Source organism: Carcharhinus amblyrhynchos, chromosome 17, assembly GCF_965287045.1.
Source record: "Carcharhinus amblyrhynchos chromosome 17, sCarAmb.v2.hapA, whole genome shotgun sequence".
Lineage (NCBI taxonomy): Eukaryota > Metazoa > Chordata > Chondrichthyes > Carcharhiniformes > Carcharhinidae > Carcharhinus > Carcharhinus amblyrhynchos.
Genome location: NC_137340.1, coordinates 38,195,711 through 38,218,476, shown reverse-complemented (window position 1 = coordinate 38,218,476; position 22,766 = coordinate 38,195,711). Strand labels below are relative to the sequence as shown.

Genomic DNA, 22,766 nt, shown 5'->3' with positions numbered 1-22,766 from the left:
TACAGAACAAAGAGATCTAGGGGTACATGTTCATAGCTCCTTGAAAGTGGAGTCACAGGTGGACAGAGTGATGAAGAAGGCATTCGGCATGCTTGGTTTCATCAGTCAGATCATTGAATACAGGAGTTGGGACATCTTGTTAAAGTTATACAAGATATTGGTAAGGCCACACTTGGAATACTATGTGCAATTTGGCCACCCTATTACAGGAAGGATATTATTAAACTAGAAAGTGTGCAGAAAAGATTTACTAGGATGCTGCCGGGACTTGATGGATTGAGTTATAAGGAGAGGCTGAATAGACTGAGTCTTTTTTCTCTAGAACATAGGAGGCTAAGGGGTGACCTTATGGAGGTCTATAAAATAATGAGGGGCATAGACAAGGTAGATAGTCAATATCTTTTCCCAAAGGTAGGTGAGTCTAAAACTAGAGGGCGTAGGTTTAAGGTGAGAGGGGAGAGATACAGAAATGTCCAGATGGGGCAATTTTGTCACACAGCGGTTGGTGAGAATCTGGAACAAGCTGCCAGAGGTAGTAGTAGTAGAGGCGGGTACAATTTTATCTTTTAAAATCATTTAGATAGTTACATGGGTATGATGAGTATAGAGGGATATGGGCCAAATGCAGGCAATTGGGATTAGTTTGGGGATTTAAAAAAACATGGCAGCATGGACAAGTTGGGCCGAAGGGCCTGTTTCCATGCTGTAGGCCTCTATGACTCTATGACAAGATCAGAGATCTGACTTTAAGGTTCATGTAAAAATGTAACTGCAGGTCAAGAAATTTTCAAGAATTCACATACTGTTGCTGTAGTTATTTCACCAGAAATTAGGAATAGAGGAAAATATATTAAAGTCTGTAAAAGATGCTAAGCTAGGAGTTTGGCCTTCGCCACATGGATGGCAATCTAGCAGAGTGAACCAACTGCAGTTCTTAAACTTCCCGTTTAACATTCTATTGAATTCAATGAAATAGAAATCAGTTCTATAACAGGTTGGCAATTTATTCTGTCTGATTAACACCCTTGTGGTGGAGGTAAGTGTGTTTCCAACTGTGAAATAAAATGCAAAGTGGAAACTTGTAAAAGGAGGCTGATTGAGCAAATGGATGAAATGACGCAGATGCAGTTTGTACCACCTCAAACTTAGTTAAATTAATGTGAGAGTGGCATGGAGAGAACAGTTTAAACAGGAAACCATGACAGATGAACAAAATAACTTGGGTGTTCTAATACATTTGCCATTAGAAGTTTGTTCACAGATTGTAGAAGTAACAAGTAGGAGCTTGATTTCATCACAAAGAAATTGAAATACAGATGAACTACTACTGCAGCTTCACAGACAACAACTGACCAGACCTTATTTAGTATCTTTGGTTTGGCTTTGCAAATGTGCATTTGGGAACATATCATGCACCATAAATGCGCAGCAATGGCTTACCACATTGATAATTCAGATGCAGGTACTATTTATAATAGAAGACTTAACAATATTCCTTCAGCATTAGAGATTTGATTAAGGTGCTTAAAATTATGAAGGGAATTGACAATAGGCAGGGAGCAACTCTCCCCATTAGTGGGAGAAACCAGCACAAAGGGACAAAATGCTAAAATTCAAGACTAAACAGTTAAAATCTAAGGAAAAGCCAGGAAAAATCTCATGCGTGCAGAATATTGACCGGAATTCTCCAACCTTGTCCATGGCCGGGATTCTCCAGTCCCACTGCAGTGAATGGAGATTTGGCTGAATGCCAAACTTTCTGTTCTCACCGGCAGCAGTAGCGGGGTGTGAATGGGCAGAGAATTCCAGCCATTGTGTGAACGTAGAGACAGTGTTATTGAAGACCAGAGATCCAAAATTAATTAAGGTATAGGAGATTAATACTTAGGAAGTACAGGTATGAAGAGAAATGAAAGGGTGATTTATAATCCATTGCTCTGGGCAGGGAATAGCACTCACATCTGAGTAAATCATATATGCGGACTATGTAATGACCATTAGAGAATTGAAAATGTAGAATTACCATGGCTAATAAAATAGCAGAACTGGATTGATGGGTCCAATTGTCCCCTCTTGCTCCTTAGTGTTCATCGTATTAATTTTCCTCTTTTATTCACTTCCACAGGCAGGTTTGGCATCCCCTGAATGTCCAGAACAGCTGATCATAGCGCTCGAACCTGAAGCTGCCTCTATCTACTGCCGGAAACTTCGTCTACATCAGATGATTGATCTCAGTGCGAAGGAGGCTGTCAATGGTTATAGCCCCACAGAAACGCTGTCATCTGGAATAACGCATGGTATCTTTGCTTGTTTGTCACTTTGAGTCAGCAAATATCAAACTATTTCATAAAAGAAATGGTGCAATATCAAACCAGATAAGTAACATTTTCCTTACATCCAGCATTAGCACCATAGAGCTTTCCTTCCTTTCGAAACCAGCCAGAAGACCAAGCTAAGACTTCAGCGTGAAAAACGTTGTAACTTCTCCATTTTTTCAACTATGCATGATGGAGTACTCACATCATGCTATGTTACTAGCTTACCCAAAAGAATTTCCTGAACACTGCTGTAGTGGAAATTATTATACTGAATATTGGACTTTACTAAAACATTAGTGGCATTTCACCACATTTCGAGCTGTTCTTTAGCAATTTCTTTTGGAAACAGCCGGTGACCTTAGTTGGTAAAGTTGTTAAGTGACTTACATGGTGAAGATTATAAGATCCCATTGAATTGACTTCAGATGCCAAGAAGATGCTGGTAATATTTGTAAATTAATGCATTCTCAGGCCAAATAAAGTAGTAGAGTGATGAACTCAATCTTTTGAGGACCATTTTAAAAATTCTGACCAAAAGCTTTCTTAGTAATCAATCAGCACCATAAAAGCCTAGATTTGAATTATTTTTCTGATACTTAAAGTATGTTTATATGCCGAACCTGTAATGCGGATTATATCAATTAGTATTTAAAACAAACTAGATAGTATCTGTGATAAATTACTGATGCAGTCAACACTCCCTGTCTATCTTGTATGACTTTGGTAGAAGACAAAAGTCTCTGATCCATGGAGATAACCAAAATTGTAATACTCCACAAGTTAGAATTATCTCAATGTGTAATATTCCAGAATTGAGAAGTCTCCCAAATTCCCTCTGGCTCTGCTGAACTAACTTATCCCATCTGGTCAGTAATATGGACTGAACAATTAACCACACCTATCCTATGCTTCTGAAGGAGCATCAGTTTGTGCTCCTCTAGATGTTGCTGGAATGTGTCTCTATGTGTATCTGTGTCTGCCTGAGAGACTGTGTGCATGTGTGTGTGTGTACGTGTGTGGATAGAGTGGGCAAGGATGAGACTCCCACAGTTAAAAAGCTTGCCTTCAACCACCATCTGGTCTCACAGAAGAAGAAAATCCTCGAGTGAGGAATTGAAATAAAGTAAATGCCAATGCAATTTACCCTATTTTAGTTCAAGAGAAGGTTAAAAAAATAAAGTCTTCGAATTCCTTGGTGCCTAAACTTATTTCCAAATGGTAATAATTCCATTTAACTGTGACAAAACCTGTATTGTTACAATAGATAGTCTTGTGAAATTTAATATTAAACAACAGAGTTCAATGTTTCAATATTTAACCATATAGAGACAGTTTTGAAAGCCTGCATGGGGACCAGCCAGTCTAGTGCATACCCTGGTTTTCACTGGTAGGAAAATCATGATGCAGTTGGCACTGAATGTCTGAAATATATTGCTGGCTATTATAGCACTATGGGCTCAGAAGATGAGTCTTTATCCCAGTGACAGGGCAGTATTCAATGTAGCTGCAGTACTGTGAATGCTCAAATTATGCTTATTACTCATGTGACTTGTAGATTAATTTTTAAAAAAGAAAAACATGCAAGACTGAAAGATTTAAGTAAAAAAAGAACATTCTGAAAGCATGAAGCACATAAGGCAGCATCTTTGATAGATCAACAGTGTAATGTTTTGGGTTGATAATTTTTTTTTGTTTTGATGCTGCCCGATTTGCTGAGTGTTACCAGAATTTGCTGTTTTTAAGTATTTAATTTTCATTGGTTTACATATGCATACTCAATTAAACCAAAGTGATTTGGGTGTTACCATTCAGTGGGTGTGGTTTTCCACTTTAAGAAATGTTGCACCTGAAAGGTGTGTGGCTACATTGCGGGCACTGTTGCTATATCCTTATTGACATATACTCTGCTGTAGGTTTGCCACTGTCATTTTTGAGATACATGCTGGGGTCTCTTCTCAGATTGATGCTGTGGGGCATGCAGCAGAGAGGGAGGTGGGGGTTGTGGGCTTCAAGATTGCCCCTGGTCTATCCAATTACACAGAATACTGTTTCAAGTTACCAAATGGAGATACTTATGGCATGCTTGACTTTTCTGGAAGTAGCATGAGCTCTATTGCATACATCATGATTAGCTTATGTTTGTCATGATAAATATTTCTTACAAGGGAAACCACATCTGTTAAATAATGACATCCAAATGATTTTGTCCTGTACCTTAATCCTTCATTTTTCAAATACTCCTATTGTCAGTCAATTTGGGCATCTGGCGAAGTCAAGTGCAGAACATTTCCTGTTTTGCAGAATATGCATTTTGGCAACTGGAGTTAAATTGGCGCTTGTGCTTGGTTTCATGTGTCTGACATCTAATCAACTTTTTCTCCTAATTAATTAAGACAAAATATGTTGGCTGGCAATAGGATTTCACCAACACTTGTTTTTGATACTGGGTTGCGCATTGTGAGGGATCTTTAGTAAGTTCGATACATCTGAGATCAGTGTCCTCCCCTGCCTACTGCAGCAAGAGCTTTAGAGGAAATAGCTATTAGTCTCTATAAGCACCTGCCTTTTCTACTAATTCCTTGCAGATGATCTGCTGCTTTTGCTGAATTAAAATGGCTTTTGTTCAGTCAGTAGTTATTCACAGCAGATTGGTGAGTGCTCGGCTAGCCTTGTCCTCCCAATGCTATTTTAATTGTTGGATTCTTCATATTTGCAGCTCACAGTTGCTTCAGGAAATCTGGTTCTGCTCTGTGCTCCCTGCAGTTGAGCCACTATGCAGGACTGCCATCCCAAATTTTAGATTACAGGCAGCAAATAGGAATATCATGGAAGCAGCATCAGAAGTCACCACCAAAACTTCTAATAATTTAAAATTAGTGCAAGCATTTCCAAACTATTGTGCTTCATTTTTTTGAACAATTATTGCAATCTGACAGAGTTTTAAGACAAGTGTCACTTGCATGGAGCTTCATTGTAATGAAAATCATAGTTGACTATTTTGGATTGTTCCCAAATGTTTCATTAAACACCTTTTTTGTGAAGACAATGTCACGTTAGTGATTAAAAATGTTAATAAGGATTTGAGAGGAAATCGTGCTTGAAAAATATCTCACAAGATAGGTAAACAGATCAATTTACAATAATCAGTAACAATCTGGTTCCATTTAAAACAGAGCTTTAATCCAGTATATACTTAATACCGTGTATTAAAAAAGCTCTTAGCCTATAACATTCTCTGCAAAGTCAATTTTCACCATAGCAACTACGACACACTTTTTTTGGTCTGTTCATACTTCCTGTTGTTCAGGAAGTAGCCATTGATGTAATTTATGCCATTATTTGTATGTTCAAAAACTGATGTGAAAGTGGTGTTTCCAAAAAATCTAACATACGCCCTTTTCCCATTGGAATGGCTGGAACATTGCAAGGGACCAGATAGGGTAGATCTTCATTTTGCATAAAGGGTTGAGTAAGCCATGGCCAGTGTCAGGTGCTCCCAGAAACAGAAGGTCCCACATTCCTCAGTGAGATTAATGATCTGTGGAGGTAGATCACCAAAACCAATAGAGATAGAAGGTCTGACAGCATCTGTGGAGAGAGAATGCAGCCACTCTTCGAGTCTGTCAGGTGACTGTCCCAGCTCTGACGAAGGGTCATCCAGACTCAAAGCATCAGCTCTAATCTCTGTCCACAGATGCTGTCATCTATGGAGAGAGAATACAGCCAATGTTTTGAATCTGGATGACCATTCCAGCTCCGACGAAGAGTCATTCACACTCTCTTCTTTCTCCACAGATGCTGTCAGACCTGCCTAGATTTTCCATCATTTTCTATTTTTTTTTCAGTTTCTAGCAGCTGCTGTATTTTGCCTTTACCAACAAGAATGGACTTCAGGTTATGGTGTGTCCTCGGCATCTGAAGACTTAGGAAGCTAATTTGTTTGAGTTTTTAACAGTACCTCTAAGTGGCAAGGGCACGTGAATCCCCCCAACCTGAAATGTCCACTAAGGGCTGACACAAGCCTAAGAAAATGTCTGTATCACCGGCCCATGGATTTTCAGATCCAGTAGACCTTTAGAGATTTAAATGCTTCTTTGATATGAAGTTGGTAAAAGTCTTTTTGTTCACTTTTGTGCATAATCAGCAATAGTTGGAACAATGGAATATTCTTCAGTTCCTTTCAGCCTTGATAATAGTGATCCTGTCATATTTTTAATTTGAGTAAGGAAATGCTTTTGTTGCCCTTGATGCTTTGTTATTTGAATTTTGTTGAAGTATTCTGAAGATGCATTCACTGCTTTTCACCTTCAATTATTTTCAAGAGTTTTCTTTGCCCAATGTTAAAAGCCTCAGAAGTCAATTTTGAAAAAAGATACTGACAATGTATTTAACATTACACTGAGAATCAATCACAGATGAACTATGATACAAACAGCTCTGCGCCAACCAAATTCATTGAAAAAAATCTCATATGCAGGGCCTTCCATGTTAATAGAAGGAAAGGTTTTTAATAATCTTGCAGATATTGAATTTACAAAACTGTTAAATCTTGCATGCTCTTGATTTGAATCACTTATTGTTAATGCAATGCAACCTGTTACTGGGTTTGTGCACCCACACTTTGCACGCTGGAGATTTGTCTTGTTTATGTTTTTCTGAAGCATGACGTGGAGATGCCAGCATTGGACTGGGGTGGGCACAGTAAGAAGTCTCACAACAGCAGGTTAAAGTCCAGTGGGTTTATTTGGTGTCATGGGCTTTCACCTGATGAAAGAGCCGTGTTCCAAAAGCTTGTGATACCAAATGTGAGACTTCTTTCTGAAGCATGAGAATGATAGGACAAGAAGTTGGAGTTTACATTAATGTACAGATTACAACTTTTGGATTGAATCAATCCAATAACCCTTGTTTATTTCATAATATTCTGTGAAAAGGGACCTTGAATCGTCACGAGGGTTAAGACCATGCTGGAATCTCGCAGAGCCAGCTACCACTGCCAGTGATGATGGAGAATTTGGTGCTCAGCCAAATCTCCATTCACAGCAGCAGAACTGGAGAATCCTAGTCCCTGGCAAGGTTAGAATATTCCAGCTCATTGATTTCAATAAAATTCCAGTCGGAAAGAATAAGGAAAAATTAAATAGGAGAACGCATTATTTTCTGAGAGAGCTGGTATTACGTTTCATCCATTTGGTCCAGTTTCTAATTCACATTGGAAACAAGTAATCAAATAATTAGTTAAATATTCATTTAATTTATTTTTCTTTACTCATTTAATTTGTATATTTAAAATAGGAGAATCTTACTTTGAAACTGTGGCTCCTAGCCCTAAATTCTTCCACAACGAGAAACACCTTCTCATCATCTATCCTGCAAACCCCCTCAGAATCTTATGGGTGGGGGGTTTCCATTCCCATTTTTTGTTTGCCGGGAGAGGGAGGGCAGAACCAGTGGCAGGAACAGGAAATCCTATGAAAATCCCATGGAAATCCTGAATTGCAGTTTACGCTGCCAGGATTTCCCATAGCAGTTGTCCCTACCCCTAATCAATGATGTAATGAGAAATCCCAAAGTTGAATACTACAATTCCTATTTGAATACATTTAAATGTCATTATTACAACTGATAATCCCCTCGCCACCCTGCCCCGTTAGATTCCCTATTGGCGTGAAACACAACAGGCTCCCAGGGCATGCACCTGGTGGGAGAACCTGCCAGAGGAGTTCAGGTGAGTGCATCGCTCAGAGGAAGAAGGGCGTTGCCCGGGAAGTGCCAGAGGGGCTTCCCGAGAGTGGGGTGTTATATGGGTGGGTTTTCCATGAGGGTGTTCCTTGGAGGGTTGTTCCTTGGGAGATGGGGCGGGGGGGTATGTTTGGAGGGGGAATTTATTTATAATTTCTTGTATGGGGCGCCCTTAACCAAAGTTGCTGGTGGGACTCGGCTGGCTCTGCCTCTTCAATTCTTTGGCTGTAACCTATGATGGAGAAAACTGCCTTTGGGGCTGATGGTTTCCTTGCCGTTTTTCCCACCTGCTGCATTAATCTGCCTATTTTAGGGAGAATTCCACCCTTTTTTTTCAATAAAATCACCTCTCATTCTTCAGAAGGATTTTTGGCTTATTTTCTATGATACTCAAACATCTTTTCTCATAATCTCTCTTACCCATCTTGCCATCCTTTCTTAATGATCTTTGTTCTCTCAGTATTCTGTCAGTTGTTTTGCTGTATCCTGTATTGGGCATTGCCATGAATATCTTTCTGTTTCATGTTAACCACTTTGTCATGCAGCAAGTTCTAATTATCGCTGCCCTATTTTTTCCTCCTTATGGGAATATGCTTGCTTTGTATCCATAATATCTCCACCCTGAAGGCTTCTCATTGCTCATTTACTGTTCTCCTGGCAAATATTTGTTTCTAGTCTTCTTGTGCTATATCTCTTCTCAGATCAGCTCTCCTCCAGTTGGGTATTTTTATCTTTGAGTTAACTGTACCCCTTTCCATAGCTATTTTAAACCTAATTACATAAATTATGTAATGATCACTATTAACCTGCTGTTCCACACACTGCAAACCGCCCCCCCCCACACACACACACACACACACACACACACACACACACACACACACACTGCACTGCTCTGCCCTACCCTACTTCACTCATCAGAACTAGAGAATACACATGGGATAAGATTTAACACTGAGAGATGATTTTGTTTTTATCCAAAGGTTTATGAAGCTTGAGGACAGGAGAGGTATTGAGGGAAGTGAGAATTGAATTGGCACTGCTTACGTGGAGGATAAATGCCAACTTAAACTGGGTGGACTAAATAGCTATGGTCGTTTCTATGCAATGGTCTATGGGTACCGCCTGGTCAAAAACAGGCCTTTCAGTGCTTTTAGTTTGTTCTTAGCTGACAGGAAAAAGTATTATTAAGAGTCTGAGACAAAATGGTGAAACGTTAATGGCAATCACTACATCTTACATAACTTGATAATTATTCTGGTGAAGGAGAGTAAGAATACATGAAAACAACTGTTTTGGCTCCAGATATGTGTTTATTCAAATTAAGTTCAAGGAACAACTTAATTTGTTCACTTACTGAAGCAAAGTTTGACTGTTATGCAATTCTAGTTATTCTGCAGCTGAATTCTCACGCTAGTACCTGTGGACTGCAATGCACAGTCAGCACACTTGCAGTTATACTGCTGACTGTGCACCACTGTCAATTGCACTGCAATTAGCTGTGGGGTGCACTGGAGGGATGCAACTGATTTTGCCTTGATTGCCACATTTTAATCTCATACTAGTGAATTTCTTTCTTTGGAGTTCACTGCAGAGCGAAAGTTTCCTACTTCCAAGAATAAATCCACGAACAGGAACATTCTTGCTGATGAATAATATACACATATTAGCATGTGGATTTTTTTTGAATAGTATTTAGAACAAGATTACTGAAATAACTCCTCAGAGGTTAGTGAGCCTTCACCAGATTCCCTTTATTTACAAACTCAATTCCACTCCTTCAAGTATAAAGTCAGAATTCAATGTGTCAGTGGCCCTGGCACTTCTCAATATACATACTTATATTTATGTACAGGTGAGACTCCCTGATTGGGCGGACAATCATTACCTCAATCAGGGAGCTCATACTCCAAGAGGCCAACCTATTTAGTTGAGGTCATTAAAATTACAAAGATCATTTCCCGAAGTTATGCCCCAGGGAATATTCTTGGCACGTGTTAAATTAATTCACAAATGAACATGATTTTCTGATTGTTCATATCAATAGCTGGAAAATCATCTATGGGCATAGCTGAATTTCCATTCTGTGTACAGGTGGGTAAAACAACAAATGCAAAATCAAACAATGATCCTTTTTATTGGACACTTTTGAATGCACACAAACTTTGATTTTAGCCAACTGACTAACAGTTCCTTTATTTTGCCTTACTCATGGTTCACTTTATTCATTTCACCTGAGGGTGAGGTCAAACATTGGTTGATTATCCTTAAATAAAATGCAAACTCTTATTCCTGTGATATGACAATACTTCCTTCAGAACAGGAAGTGCCCAAGCTTTAATTGCAGGCTTAGTAAGAGTGTTTGGAGAAATGGTCTCCTGTGTGGTTGTCTGTTGTGTACTGTGACATGCTGAGGTCATGTGATCTACGAATCATGTGACCTCTGGCATCCTTTTATAAGTAAAGGATTGAGGCAGATGCGATTTAACCCGCCACATGGAAGATGGTGTCAGAGTGTGTAGCTGAACTTGAGTGGATTTTGACAGCTGTATGAGAGCAACTGCTGTAAGATACAGCAGATAATAAAGGTTCAGTCTGCAACTTTGAACAGGACACTGACTGTCGGGTGCATCAGTATGGCTTTGAATATTCCAATACAGATTAACGAAGATTTGAGAATGAATTGGAGATTCTTCCAGTCTCAATAACAGAGTTAAACAAGACATCTGAAAAAATAGGAGTAACAACTCTGTTTTCAGTGCTGGGGAAGGAGTTCTTCAAGTTGTATTGCACCCTGGATCTCACTGAGGAGCAGGAAAACCAACCTTGTGAAATCTTGGAGGTCGCGATGACCAGTGTACTGTGAATTTATAAATACAATGTGTTCAACACTAGAGCTCAGGAAGAGGGTGAGAATACCAATTGTTATGTAATGGCACTGAGTGGTCTAGTTGAATCCTGAGAGTTTGAACATCTGAACGATGATCTGATCAGAAATAAAAACAAAATATCCTGCCATAAGAACATCTCAGCTGAGGGGTGGGAAAGCTATTGACACGTTCAGAAGTGCTGAAATGATTATTGATCAGCTGGAGAGTATTGGCGGGAGGACTGATGAAGGTGTGCACTACACGTAGAGGCAGTTCAGATCTCCAAACATATACCAATAGGGAAAATAAAGAACTATTACAGAAGGCCAGTGGGAAGATCAGAGCCAGAGAATTGGATGTAAATAACATAGAAAATACCAAGAAAAAAGTTAGCATGTCTGGCATGGGGAAAGCTGTACTCTAACTGCAAGAAACTCAATTTCTTTGTACACAGGGGTTTTGTTGGAAAGAAGAAGAACAAGCCTTATTAAGCTGATTGCTGGAGAGGTCTCGGATATTGGTTCTGATAAATCACTCAAAAGCCTGGAATAAATTAACACTATAAAGTCTGAATGTCAAAACTGGCTTGTGATGATTGGAATGATGACTACAAAAGGAGAACATCAGGTTAATGTGAAGTGCTCGATGAACTCCACTAGTATGTGCAACATTGTGAGCTTTGCAGACCTGTGCGAGGTTACTTGAGATGGTGACCTGAAAATGAAACCATCAGCAGTAGATTGAGGCTATGTGATGAAATGTTGCTCACCCCAAGAAGGTGAATGAATCTGAGAGCCCAACACAATGGAAAGAAAGAAGATCTACAGATCCAGAGAGCAGATAACTCATCTGAAACAAGTCAAAACCTTGCTGGTAACCCTCCTTGTAGCAGACGGTATTTGCAATCTTTACATGATACCTACTCCTTGCCTTCTGAAAAGTTCCTGACGAATTACAAAATGTTTTCACAGTCCTTGGATGTTTTCCTAAGGGATATCATCTTGAAGTAGATAAGACTGAAAGATAAAATAGAATATCTTGAAAAATAGGAGTAATCAGGAGAGTGAGAGCTCCTACAAACTGAGTGAGCAGTGTGGTAGCAGGGAAAGAAGCTGGAAAGCAGAGAGTGCAAGCATTCAACACACTCAAGAGAACTTAGCCCTACTAGCAACTTGTAACCAGGAATCTCAATTGTGTACAGTGAAAATGAAAAACCAGTTATATCAGATGCATACGTACAGCCAGTGAATATCTGCTCCTTCATAGCAGACAGCTGTAACCGTAAGTTCCTTTTCATCAATTGAACAAGGAATGGAATGACCATCAGCTCCAGACATTGACTGTTCCTCAACACACAGCATATCAGCAGAAGCACTCGCCATGGCTATGACATGCCTAGGCGAGGCAAAGCCACCCCCAGGAACCAGCAGATATTAGATGAACAACTAATAACAATGTGCAAGAGTGCCATTAGGAGACCTGAATTCTTTAAAGATTATGGGTGCGATTCTCCTGATTCAGTTCTAAGTGCCGATGCCTTTGGGAAACCTGGAGTGTTTCCTGCTGATGTTTGGAGCACTGAACAAGCCCTATTCAAATTATTCAAATGATCCAGCACTCCCCGCTTGTGAATCACACTGATTTCCCGACTCCACCACTGCCTGATTCGCTGGAGTTGGGGTCCACTTTAGCTTCTATAAGCGAGAGCAGCACAGAGATGCAGTGGTTAGCACTGCTGCCTCACAGCGCCAGGGACCCAGGTTCGATTACTGGCTTGTGTCACTGTCTGTGTAGTGTTTCCACATTTTCCCCATGACTGCTTGGGTTTGCTCCGGGTACTCCGGCTTCTTCCCACACTCAAAGATGTCATGTTAGGTGGATTGGCCATGCTAAATTGCCCCTCAGCATCAGGGGTCTAACTAGGGTAAATGCGATGGGTTATGGGGATAAGGGCTGGGTGGGATTGTGATCAGTGCAACTCAATGGGCCGAATGGCCTCCTTCACACTATAAGATTCTTATGATTCCCTTCAGCACCCACACTTAGTTCAATCAGCAACATGGCTGCAAAAGGAGCTGCCCCAAATTTCCTGGATGCAGACATAGACACCGTGGAGGAGAGGAGGGCCACCCACTTTCCAAGGGTTGGCAGGAGACTACCTGCCAGGAGGCCTGGGATGCAGTGGCAGTGGTGATCAGTTCCAGCAGCATCAACTTCAATGCCTTAAGAAAATGAATGATGTCCTCTGTGCTGCAAGGGTGAGTACTCACCTGTCTGCCCCTGGCATCACCCCTGCCCCTAACCTCAGGCAATTCCCCCTAAATCCTTGCAACCCTCAATATCAAAACTACCAGAATCTGTCTCAGTTTCCCACCTTCCTCCCCCCACAATCCCCATCACAATCCTTCATCAGCAAGGCACTGCTGCAAAATCACCCTCACCATACCTGCCAGGCCACCACCCCACAATGTCTTCTTTGTCCCCAAAGGAGAGGATAGCCCCCAACAGGGAGAAGTGGGAGAAGATAGGTGGGGGCATGATTGAGCTATGTGTCCTCACCTTCTTTGAAGAGAGGGCATGGAAATCACAGGTGAAGCCTTGGAAGAAGCTGTAGCAGAATGTGAGGTTAGCATGCCCCAAGGAAATGAGAATCTAATGCACATTTAACCAGGTGAACTGTCGCAAGTGACTCTATCATCTCCCATACCTTTGAACTTCCCAAAAACTGACCCCATGTCCTCTTTCTTCCAGGATCTCCTTCAGATGAGACTGGGCCATCCGGGGTCACTGTCCCCCATCCAACACCTCAGGGAAACCCCCAGCACAGCTCTGGGAAGGGCACCAAATTCTCAGCACTGCTTTCACCGGCACCACAGCAGAGATACTCACCTGAGTGGGATATGTTATTGGACAGGCTTCTGGGACACTCTGTGGTGAGCAGCACACAGCTGCTGTAGCACATCAGGTGGAGGCAAGAACTTCCAAGGGAATGGGCAGCAGGAGGTCTATGCCTTCCAGGAAACAGCTGGTCCAACTGCGATGTCGAGCCTTTGAAAAGTATTTTCCCATTACTATTCCTGGTGTAAAAAATGCTGAATTGGGCATTGGGGCTAAATCGCGATTCCATCGTGGTTCACAACTCACCTTGCTGGCTTCAAGTCCCTCCCCCCACCCCCCACAGTGTTCCCTGCATTCTAAAACTATCTGTTCTTTAACTTCTGGAATTTATTTTCTGTTCCTTATTGCATTTTCCTGCCTGTCTGCCAGCAGTTTCTGTGAGAGCTTCTTTTCAGTTACCTGCTTCCAACTGAACGGCAAGTGATTGTGCTTTTCAGTGTGGCCGCTGATCGCTAAGCAACAGTCTGGTATTTATTTAAACCCTGTTTGTTTTCAAGTCGTAAGCTTTTAATTACAATGCAGGTACAGTTTGAAATGAAATCAAAACCCACAGACATGCAGGCACCTTTGTTTACCATGAAGCTTACTAAAAATTTCTTAACATAGAAACACAAAATTAACTTGCTCAAAGCTATACCTTAAATATAGGTTATTTAAAACTATCTCTTTCCATGGAAGAAGCTTCAGAGTGGGAGATTCAAACTATGGGGAGGCCACAATTACAAACATTATGAAGAGAGGTATTAACTTAAAGAGACCACTTCCTTTAGTAAAAGGCATTAACTTGATACTACTATCACTGTAATATTTGCAATTCCGGGTTGGAATGACCATGCATGCACCCTGCTACACATTGTCCCCTATGAAGATTGTGCCCATGCTTACCACTGCATATGCATGCCATTGGCTGCAAACACAGCCCAAATGATCATGTGTGCAATGTATTTGTTTTCCTTTTTATGAAGAAATTACTTCGTGTATGATTGCCTGTTGTGTGTTGTGGCTTGTCATAATCATATGAGTAAAGGGTTGAAGCAGAAGCCATTTACCCAACATGTGGAATGAGGAACAACAGCGGAGAAATTGTAGTTAATCATCATGTTTTTGACGTGGGGACAGGGGTAAGATACTACCAGCTTTCCATCATTATTCAATGACCCTTGTTGTAAAGTGTGGATGCTGATGTGCAGACGTTGGTTGGAAACAGAGCCAGACCCACTGAGATGCTCCCCTAATCCCTTCCCGCCCATTCTTAAATAACCTACCAACAATCTGTCCAGGTTCAAACATAACAATTGGAATATAAAGGGCTGCTGGTTTCCAGTACAGGTAAGATCTTTCCCCAAGATAAGTTGGCATGCTCAGGTGAAAATTGGAGTAAAAAAAATGTAAAGATAAAGAAGCTTGTACTTCTAGATGCACTGTATAAAAGTAGAGTGTTTCCTTATATTGGTGATAAATAGTTCAAATAATGAATGTATTTTAAGATGACTAGCTTGAAGGTGGTATCAGCCATAAGAAATATCACCATTGCATTTCATCATTCATCATCTTTATATTTGCATGCTTCACTTTGCTATTATTATTTCTGTTTCTTGCAACAGGCAGATTCCATAGAATACCTGCACGTGGAATCTCCACAGCGCAGAAGGAGACTGTTCAGCCCAACCCCTATAATCAGACACATTTATCTCACTAATCCCCCTAACCTACACATCTTGGGACAATTTAGGATGGCCCATCCACCTAACCCACACATCCTTGGAGTGTGGGAGGAAATGAGAGCACCGGAGGAAACCCATGCAGGCACGGGGAGAATGTGCAAAGTCCACACAAACAGTCACCCAAGGCTGGAATCAAACCTGGGTCCCTGGGGCTTTGAGGTGGCGTTGCTAACCATTGTGCCACTGTGCCACCCATAGATTCCATCAGCTAAATGATCTAGGCCAGATAAAATCTTTCTGGAAGCACCTCCCCTAATGTTTAAAGGATTTATTTTTGGTTTCTTGAAAAATGAGGCCAAATGCGAAGAAAGTAGTGACAATGTTTTTCAAATGGTGGAGTTTCCTTAAAATTCTGTCCAAATTTCATTTAGAAATTGTGTTGAAGGAGAGGAGAATGCATCTCACAGTGATGCAGTTATTGAGGACAGAAGGAACAAGTGAAAACGAATTAATTTGTTGTATCTCAATTTTTCTGTTAGAATTTTACATCAAACTTTATTATTTTCCTTAAATGTCGAACAAGCTATGAGCCCAGGAAGTCATGTTTGCAGTATTAAAATACTAACTTTTAATAATTTTATACCATATTCCTCAGTCCACTAATAAAACAGAGGTATTGATTGAACTAAATGATAAAACTACATTAAAATGGTGGCAGAGGAATTTTGTATAAACTTTAAGTGTTTGTATATTAATATTTGGAACCCCTTATTATCAACACCAATTTTCACATTCCATCCACCTCCCCCCGCCATACATAACACCAATTTCAAATTTTACCTGATGATAAAGCACCTTAAGTTAAAAACAAAATCCTATACAGAACCAGCTTCCTTCCTTGAAATGCTCTTTAAAAATCTGAACAAACCCTTCTTAAAGTAACTGAATTGTTGCAAGTTGACATCATTTCTGATTCTCTCTGTATTATGCTCAGTTATTTTCTCTCTATCAACAACTAGCTAAAGAATACACACGGCGTAATCGGCAGAGTCGCACCTTTTTGGTGGAAAATGTCATAGGAGAAATCTGGTCAGAATTGGAGCAAGGTAGTGTCTTCTTTCCTGGCGTTCTTGGCTCTTGCTGATTTTCATGTTGCTGGCAATGGTGCCGTTTCCTGCTAACACTATGATTTGTTTCTGCGTGACTTTGGCAGACTTATCGGAGGATCAATGAAAAAGGGTTGCTTTTACTTCACTGCAAGCTGTGATGTGTCTGTGCTACTTTTTCACCTTACCTCAATGCACCTTTTATTATTTATCTTTAATAATTTTACAAAGGGAAGATCACATTTCCAGCAATAACCTCGTGTTTCAAACGTTTACCATACATCGTGCTCTTCTTTACAATACCTGTACTATACATTCATATACATTTTGTATAGTTTCTTTCGATTAACTTCATAGTTTTTTAAAGATAGTTAAGGTTGTTTCTGCAAGTTTGAACGTGTAATACTATGAAATTTGAATTTGTTTTTGCATGTCTTTAGTTAATGTGTTTGCCAGTTTAGTTAGTTTGCAGATAAACTTAATTTAAATAACGTAGGCAGGAATTTATCACAAAGCCATTAACAAATACAATAAAGGTAGCTCAGAGGTATGAGTCTTGTACCAGGGTGATTTTGGTGATTCTTTGGGGTGTATGACTATTTAAATTATGAGTGGGTTTAGAGCATAATGATAAATGTTTGTGCTCTGAGAAATGATTGTTGAAGAATCTTTCTTAAAATGGACTGTTCAATGTTAATCTTCACCTTGAAATAAACATGCATATCATTACATGACTACTTTTGAACGATGTGTTTATTGCAATCATATGGATAATACAATTTACACTTTAAGGAGAGTTCTTTATAACTGCATCTAAAAGTAGAATTTTTTTTCATTAGGTGATCGCTATATTGTTGTTGACTGTGGAGGCGGCACTGTAGATCTCACTGTTCATGAAGTTAAACTCCCTGAAGGACATCTGAAAGAACTCTATAAAGCTTCAGGTAAAAGCAGGCTATTTGTACCAATTGCCATTATGTAATATGCCACATGTTGTATTTAAATATTAGTGCCTAAGGAACTTTGACTAATTGCAACACAGGTAAATTAATCAAAGTACATTTAATCCCTTTACTCCTAGGGATGAATTTTCCCATCCTGCCCACCACAGGAATTGTAGCAGGCGGAGGGCAGACCATGCTCCAGGGTCTGTTGACCCTGGGTGGCATTTTCTGGCTTTTCCAGCGAGGCTGGAAAATCCTGCCCCTAGTTTTGATTTGCCATAATTCTTCTGATAGGATGAATAAAACAGCTCACGTGTGACTAACATCCACAGTCCTAAAAGATATTAGACTGGGTCGTTGAAGTTAAGCTTCCACAAGAGTTCTCCCACTTTGATGCCAAAGCATTGGTGGAAATTCTGCAGAAAACTATGGGTGGGATCTTCTGGCTGTGCCCACTGCCAGGATTGTCTGCTTCTGCTGAAGGCTGGGTTAGTGAATCTCTCATGGTGGGTCCCACCACAGCCAGGCACCAAATCCTGGCCATGTGTTACTCCAGGCCGTCTGTGAATATTTTGCCACAGTCTGCAACTAATCAGGAGAGTCCTCATGGAAATTCACCTCCATTTTTTTTAATGAGTTATCTGACCTTAGACAAGATAGAGGTGAGAGTGCAATTTTAGGCTACAGTCAATCTGGACCAGATAGGGGAACATTTCTCAGGGGTGTTCCTATTTTGCTCTTAAGAACCATAGGATCCCTACAGCGCGGAAAGAGGTCAGTCAGCCCATTGGATCTGCACAGACTCTTCAAAAGAGCATCTTACCCAGGCCCACCACCCCCCACCCCCAACCCTATCCCCATAACCCTGTACATTTACCCTGCTAATCCCCCTACCGCACACATCTTTGGACACTTGGGGACAATTTAGTATGGCTAACCTGTACATCTTCGAAAGTTTAAGGGGCAACTTACCATGGCCAATCCACATAAACTACACATCTGTGGACTGCAGGAAGAAACCAGAGCACCTAGAGGAACCCCAAACAGACATGGGGAGAATGTGCGAATGCCACACAGACAGTCATTCAAAGCCGGAATTGAGCTCTGAGTCCCTGACGCTGTGAGGCAGCAGTGCTAACCACTGTGCCACCCAAACTGTTATCTATAGTGCCTCCCTAATAGGAAATGAGCTGTGTGAATAAAAGAAGAGAGTCAAGCTTAATGGTGAGGAATACATAGGAAAATAGCTTCCTTAAACTCTCGCTAGGTTCACACCTGAAACATGTTCTCCTGGATGATGTATTGAATGGCTGCTGGCACTAGGAATGAATCAGCACCTTCAGGAAAGGAACGGCAATTTTGAAGTTGGAAAATAAAGTTCTCATTGATAAAAATCCACAAATAACTTGCATTCAATTGTCAACTATTTTGTTCATTCAAAGGCAATTGTGAGAGTCTGTTTCTATCCACTCTCAGGCAGACACAAGTACACTGTTAATTTGTTAGCATTGCTTTTACTACCCGGTTCCTGCCAGGGTCCAAACCACCAAAGTTTGAACGTGCTTCATAATATGGATGCACTTAGAATCATACCTAACTTTAGGATTCCACTGGGCAGAAATACAAGACCAGTCCAGTGAAACTGTCCATAGACTGCCCTACTTTGAGGTCTTTAAAGGACCCATTGGTAACCAGTTCAAAAATGGATAAAGGAACGTTTTTTAAGAATGATTTTTGTTGAGTTAGAAGGAACATTCAAAAATTGGTTCACCTCCCGACCACCACCCTGTCTCTTCCCCCTCATAATGGGATTCAGTCAGATTATTCTCAGAGAGAATATGTATGTACCAATCTTCTGATTGGTAAGGTATCTTTTGAATGTGTCATCAGTATAGAGGTGTAAATTTTGGGAATGTAATTTGAAAATAAAATTCCCTCATTCATAAGTGATAAGAGACAGATGATATGGTTACTAAATTTGCTGGTGATACAAAGATAGGCAAGAAAGTAAGTTGTGAAGAGGGCGGAAGGAGGCTACAAAGTGACTTAGATTGGTTAAGTGAGAGGGCAAAGATCTGGCAAATGGCGTATAATGTACACAAATGTGAAATTTTTCATTTTGGTGGGAAGAATAAAAAGGCAACATGTTATCTAAGTGGTGAGAGATTGCAGAGCTTTGAGATTCAGAGGGATCTGGGTATCCAAGCGCATGACTCACAAAAGGCTAGTATGCAGGTACAGGAAGTAATTAGGAAAGCTAATAGAATGTTATTTATGATGAGGGAATTTGATTAAGAAGGTTATGCTTCAGTTGTACAGGGCATTGATGAGACCATATAGAGGTCATAGGGCAATACAGCACAGAAAGAGGTCCTTTGGCCCAACTGGTCCCTGGTGTCCTCCCAGCTAGTCCCAATTGTCTATGTTTGGCCCATGTCCCTCTAATTCTTTTCCATCCATGTACTTATCCAGCTACTTTATAAATGTTACTATTGTACTGTATTCAACCACTTTCCCTGGTTTATTCCATATATACATACATGCATGAAGAAGTTGCTCCTCGGGTCCCTTTTAAATCTTTCCTCTCTCACCTTAAACCTATGTCTCTAGTTTTCAATTCCCCTTCCCAGAGAAAAAAGACTGTGTGTTCCACTCTATCTATCCCACTCATGATTTTATACACCTCAACAGGGTTATCCCTTATCCCTCACTCTTCTGCATTCCAAGGAATAAAGTCCTAGCCTGCCCAACCTCACCCTATCTAGAATATTGTGTACAGTGTTTTAGGAATTTCCTTAATTAAGGAAAGATGTAGATGCATTAGAAGCAGTTCAGAGAAGGTTTATTAGACCAATACAAGGAAATGACAGGGTGTCTTATGAGGAAAGATTGAACAGGTTGGACTTGTATCCACTGCAATTTAGAAGAGTATGAGGTTTAAGACCTTCAAGATCTTGAGGGGTCTTGACACAATGGGTGTGGAGAGGATATTTCCTCTTGTGGGAGAATCTAGACCAAGGGGTCACTGTTTAAAAATAAGGGGTCACTCATATGATCATGTTTTTTGAGGCAGTAAGTCTTTGGAACTCACTTCCTCAAAGAAGCAGGGTCTTTGAATATTTTTAAGGCAGAGCTAGATAGATTCTTGATTAACAAGGGAGTGAAATGTTATCAAGAGTAGAGGTTGCAATCAGATCAGTCATGATCATATTAAATGGCAGAGCCAGTTTGAGGGCTGAATGGCCTACTTCTGCTCCTACTTCATATGTTCATGTTAATGCTTCCCAGCCATGAAAATTGGCCTGATCTCTTATCCACGTGTATCCTGCCAGGTACACTCCAGCCATCATCTGCCTATTGTTCATCCAAATTGAAAGATGTACCTTGCATACATGATGAATGCCGTTAAGTGCTATGATCAAATTACAGATGAATAAGTTTCCCTTTGTATTTGATAGATCAAACAAACAGTTACCTTTCTAACTGCACCGAACATACTGAACAAAAGGTTTTTCATGTTCTGGCTGCACTAGAACAGAAAGAGTATCTATAAAAATCTTCTTTCGTCTATTGGTTTACCTCATGATTCAATAGTAAATTAACTCCTTTATAACTATTGAGTTGTCAACTCCAGTACTATTAGAAAATGTAAGAAACTTGGAATATACTTTTATAAACACCAGAAAAGTACCAATAGAGTTATATATTATCAAATAACTTAAAATGATTCAGTGGATGCATGGTTATCATACAGTGCTTAGCACATTTATATCACATACTGGATAGAAACAGTAATCTTTTAAAAATAAAACTCCATTAAATTATGTTAAATATTTGTACAATATTGTTCATCTGTTTTTAGGTCATATTAAGCATTTTTGAATCCCTCCAACCCAGGTTTTCATCTTTGCAAAGCACTGAAACAATCTTTTTCAAAGTCAAACATGGCCTCCTATATGACTATGACCATGCTAAACTATCCCTGACCATGCTAAACTATCCTTTGTGGCCTGGTTATCACTTTTGCCAAGGTTGATTGCATCTTCTCTCAGTAACCTCTCCTCAAAGCCTGTCCATTCGCTACAAGGCATAAGTCATAAAGTGTTAGCATTCGAGATCAGAAACCCAAAGATATAGTATGAAATTGACTGGACCCCCAACTATTTGTTATTTTGACTTTAATGTCAAGATATGATGTTTTATTTCAGGCTATAACAAACTGGGAAGCTTTTATCAAAACACATTTTAGTTAGCAACACAGTTTAACTATAACAAATTAATTAGCTTAACATTTGAACAATACTTAAACATGACAAGATGCAGTTCTTCACTGCCAACCTATCTCTATTAGTTCCAATTTGAACAATATTCGTCTTACAAACTTAAAACCACTGTTAAAAATCAATTTGCAAACACAAAGGCTTGCGTGCTTGTACTTGTTAAGACTCCTGGAGCCTTTTGAATACCTCTGGAGAGGAAGAGATACCTGTCTTCTGACAGCCCCAATCGTTAGCCTCCAGGGAGAAAGAGAAGCAGGGAGATGTATCTTGCTTATTTCAGCACCAGGCTGAAACTGACTCTCTTAAAATAAGAGAAAATGTGTATTTGCTCTGTAAGCTTAACTCTTCCTATTAGCATATAACTCTGTCTCTTGTCAATCAACCTAATCAAAACCCTACTCTGAAACCTCAAGGGAAACCTAAGTAAATATAAACGCATTAACTCTGTTTAGACAAACACACCATTAGCTAAAATCAGTCATTATCCTGCATTCTCAACATTGAGCTGCCTGTTGCCCGAGACAAATCAGCACTGTAAGAACAGAACTGAATTTTAAACTTACCCCTTACAAGAAACATGATAAAATACAGTTTTAATGTCACAGTATCATCACATAAGTCTGATGAAATACTCTCCACTTGCCTGGGTAAGTGAAGCTCCAACAACACTGGAGGTCAATATTATCCAGGATAAATCAGCCCACTTGATTGGCACCCTGTTCACTACCTTAATCAATCAATCTCTCCACCGCTGGTGCACTGTGGCACTCCTTTCAAACCCACAACCCCGACTACCCAAAAGGACAAGTACTGAACATTCAAGGTAACACTAGCGAATGTAAGTCACAGACCATCCTGATTGGATCTGTATCTTCAGTAATTCATTGTCACTGGGTCAAAAACCCTGTCACTTCTACTGACATTCATATTCCAGTAACAGATAA

General features: G+C 40.2%; 1 protein-coding gene across 2 annotated transcripts in view; it reads left to right on the top strand.

Moving 5' to 3' along the window:
- hspa12a (heat shock protein 12A) overlaps window positions 1–22,766 on the top strand; it is a 130,934-nt gene that overhangs the window by 95,043 nt on the left and 13,125 nt on the right. Inside the window, exons 7-9 of one of the 2 annotated variants that reach the window (XM_080205833.1) lie at window positions 2,126–2,297; window positions 16,512–16,598; window positions 17,438–17,542. In XM_080205833.1, coding sequence (XP_080061959.1) covers window positions 2,126–2,297; window positions 16,512–16,598; window positions 17,438–17,542 — 364 coding nt within the window. The remainder of the gene's footprint in view (window positions 1–2,125; window positions 2,298–16,511; window positions 16,599–17,437; window positions 17,543–22,766) is intronic. The other variant, XM_080205835.1, reaches the window with a different exon arrangement.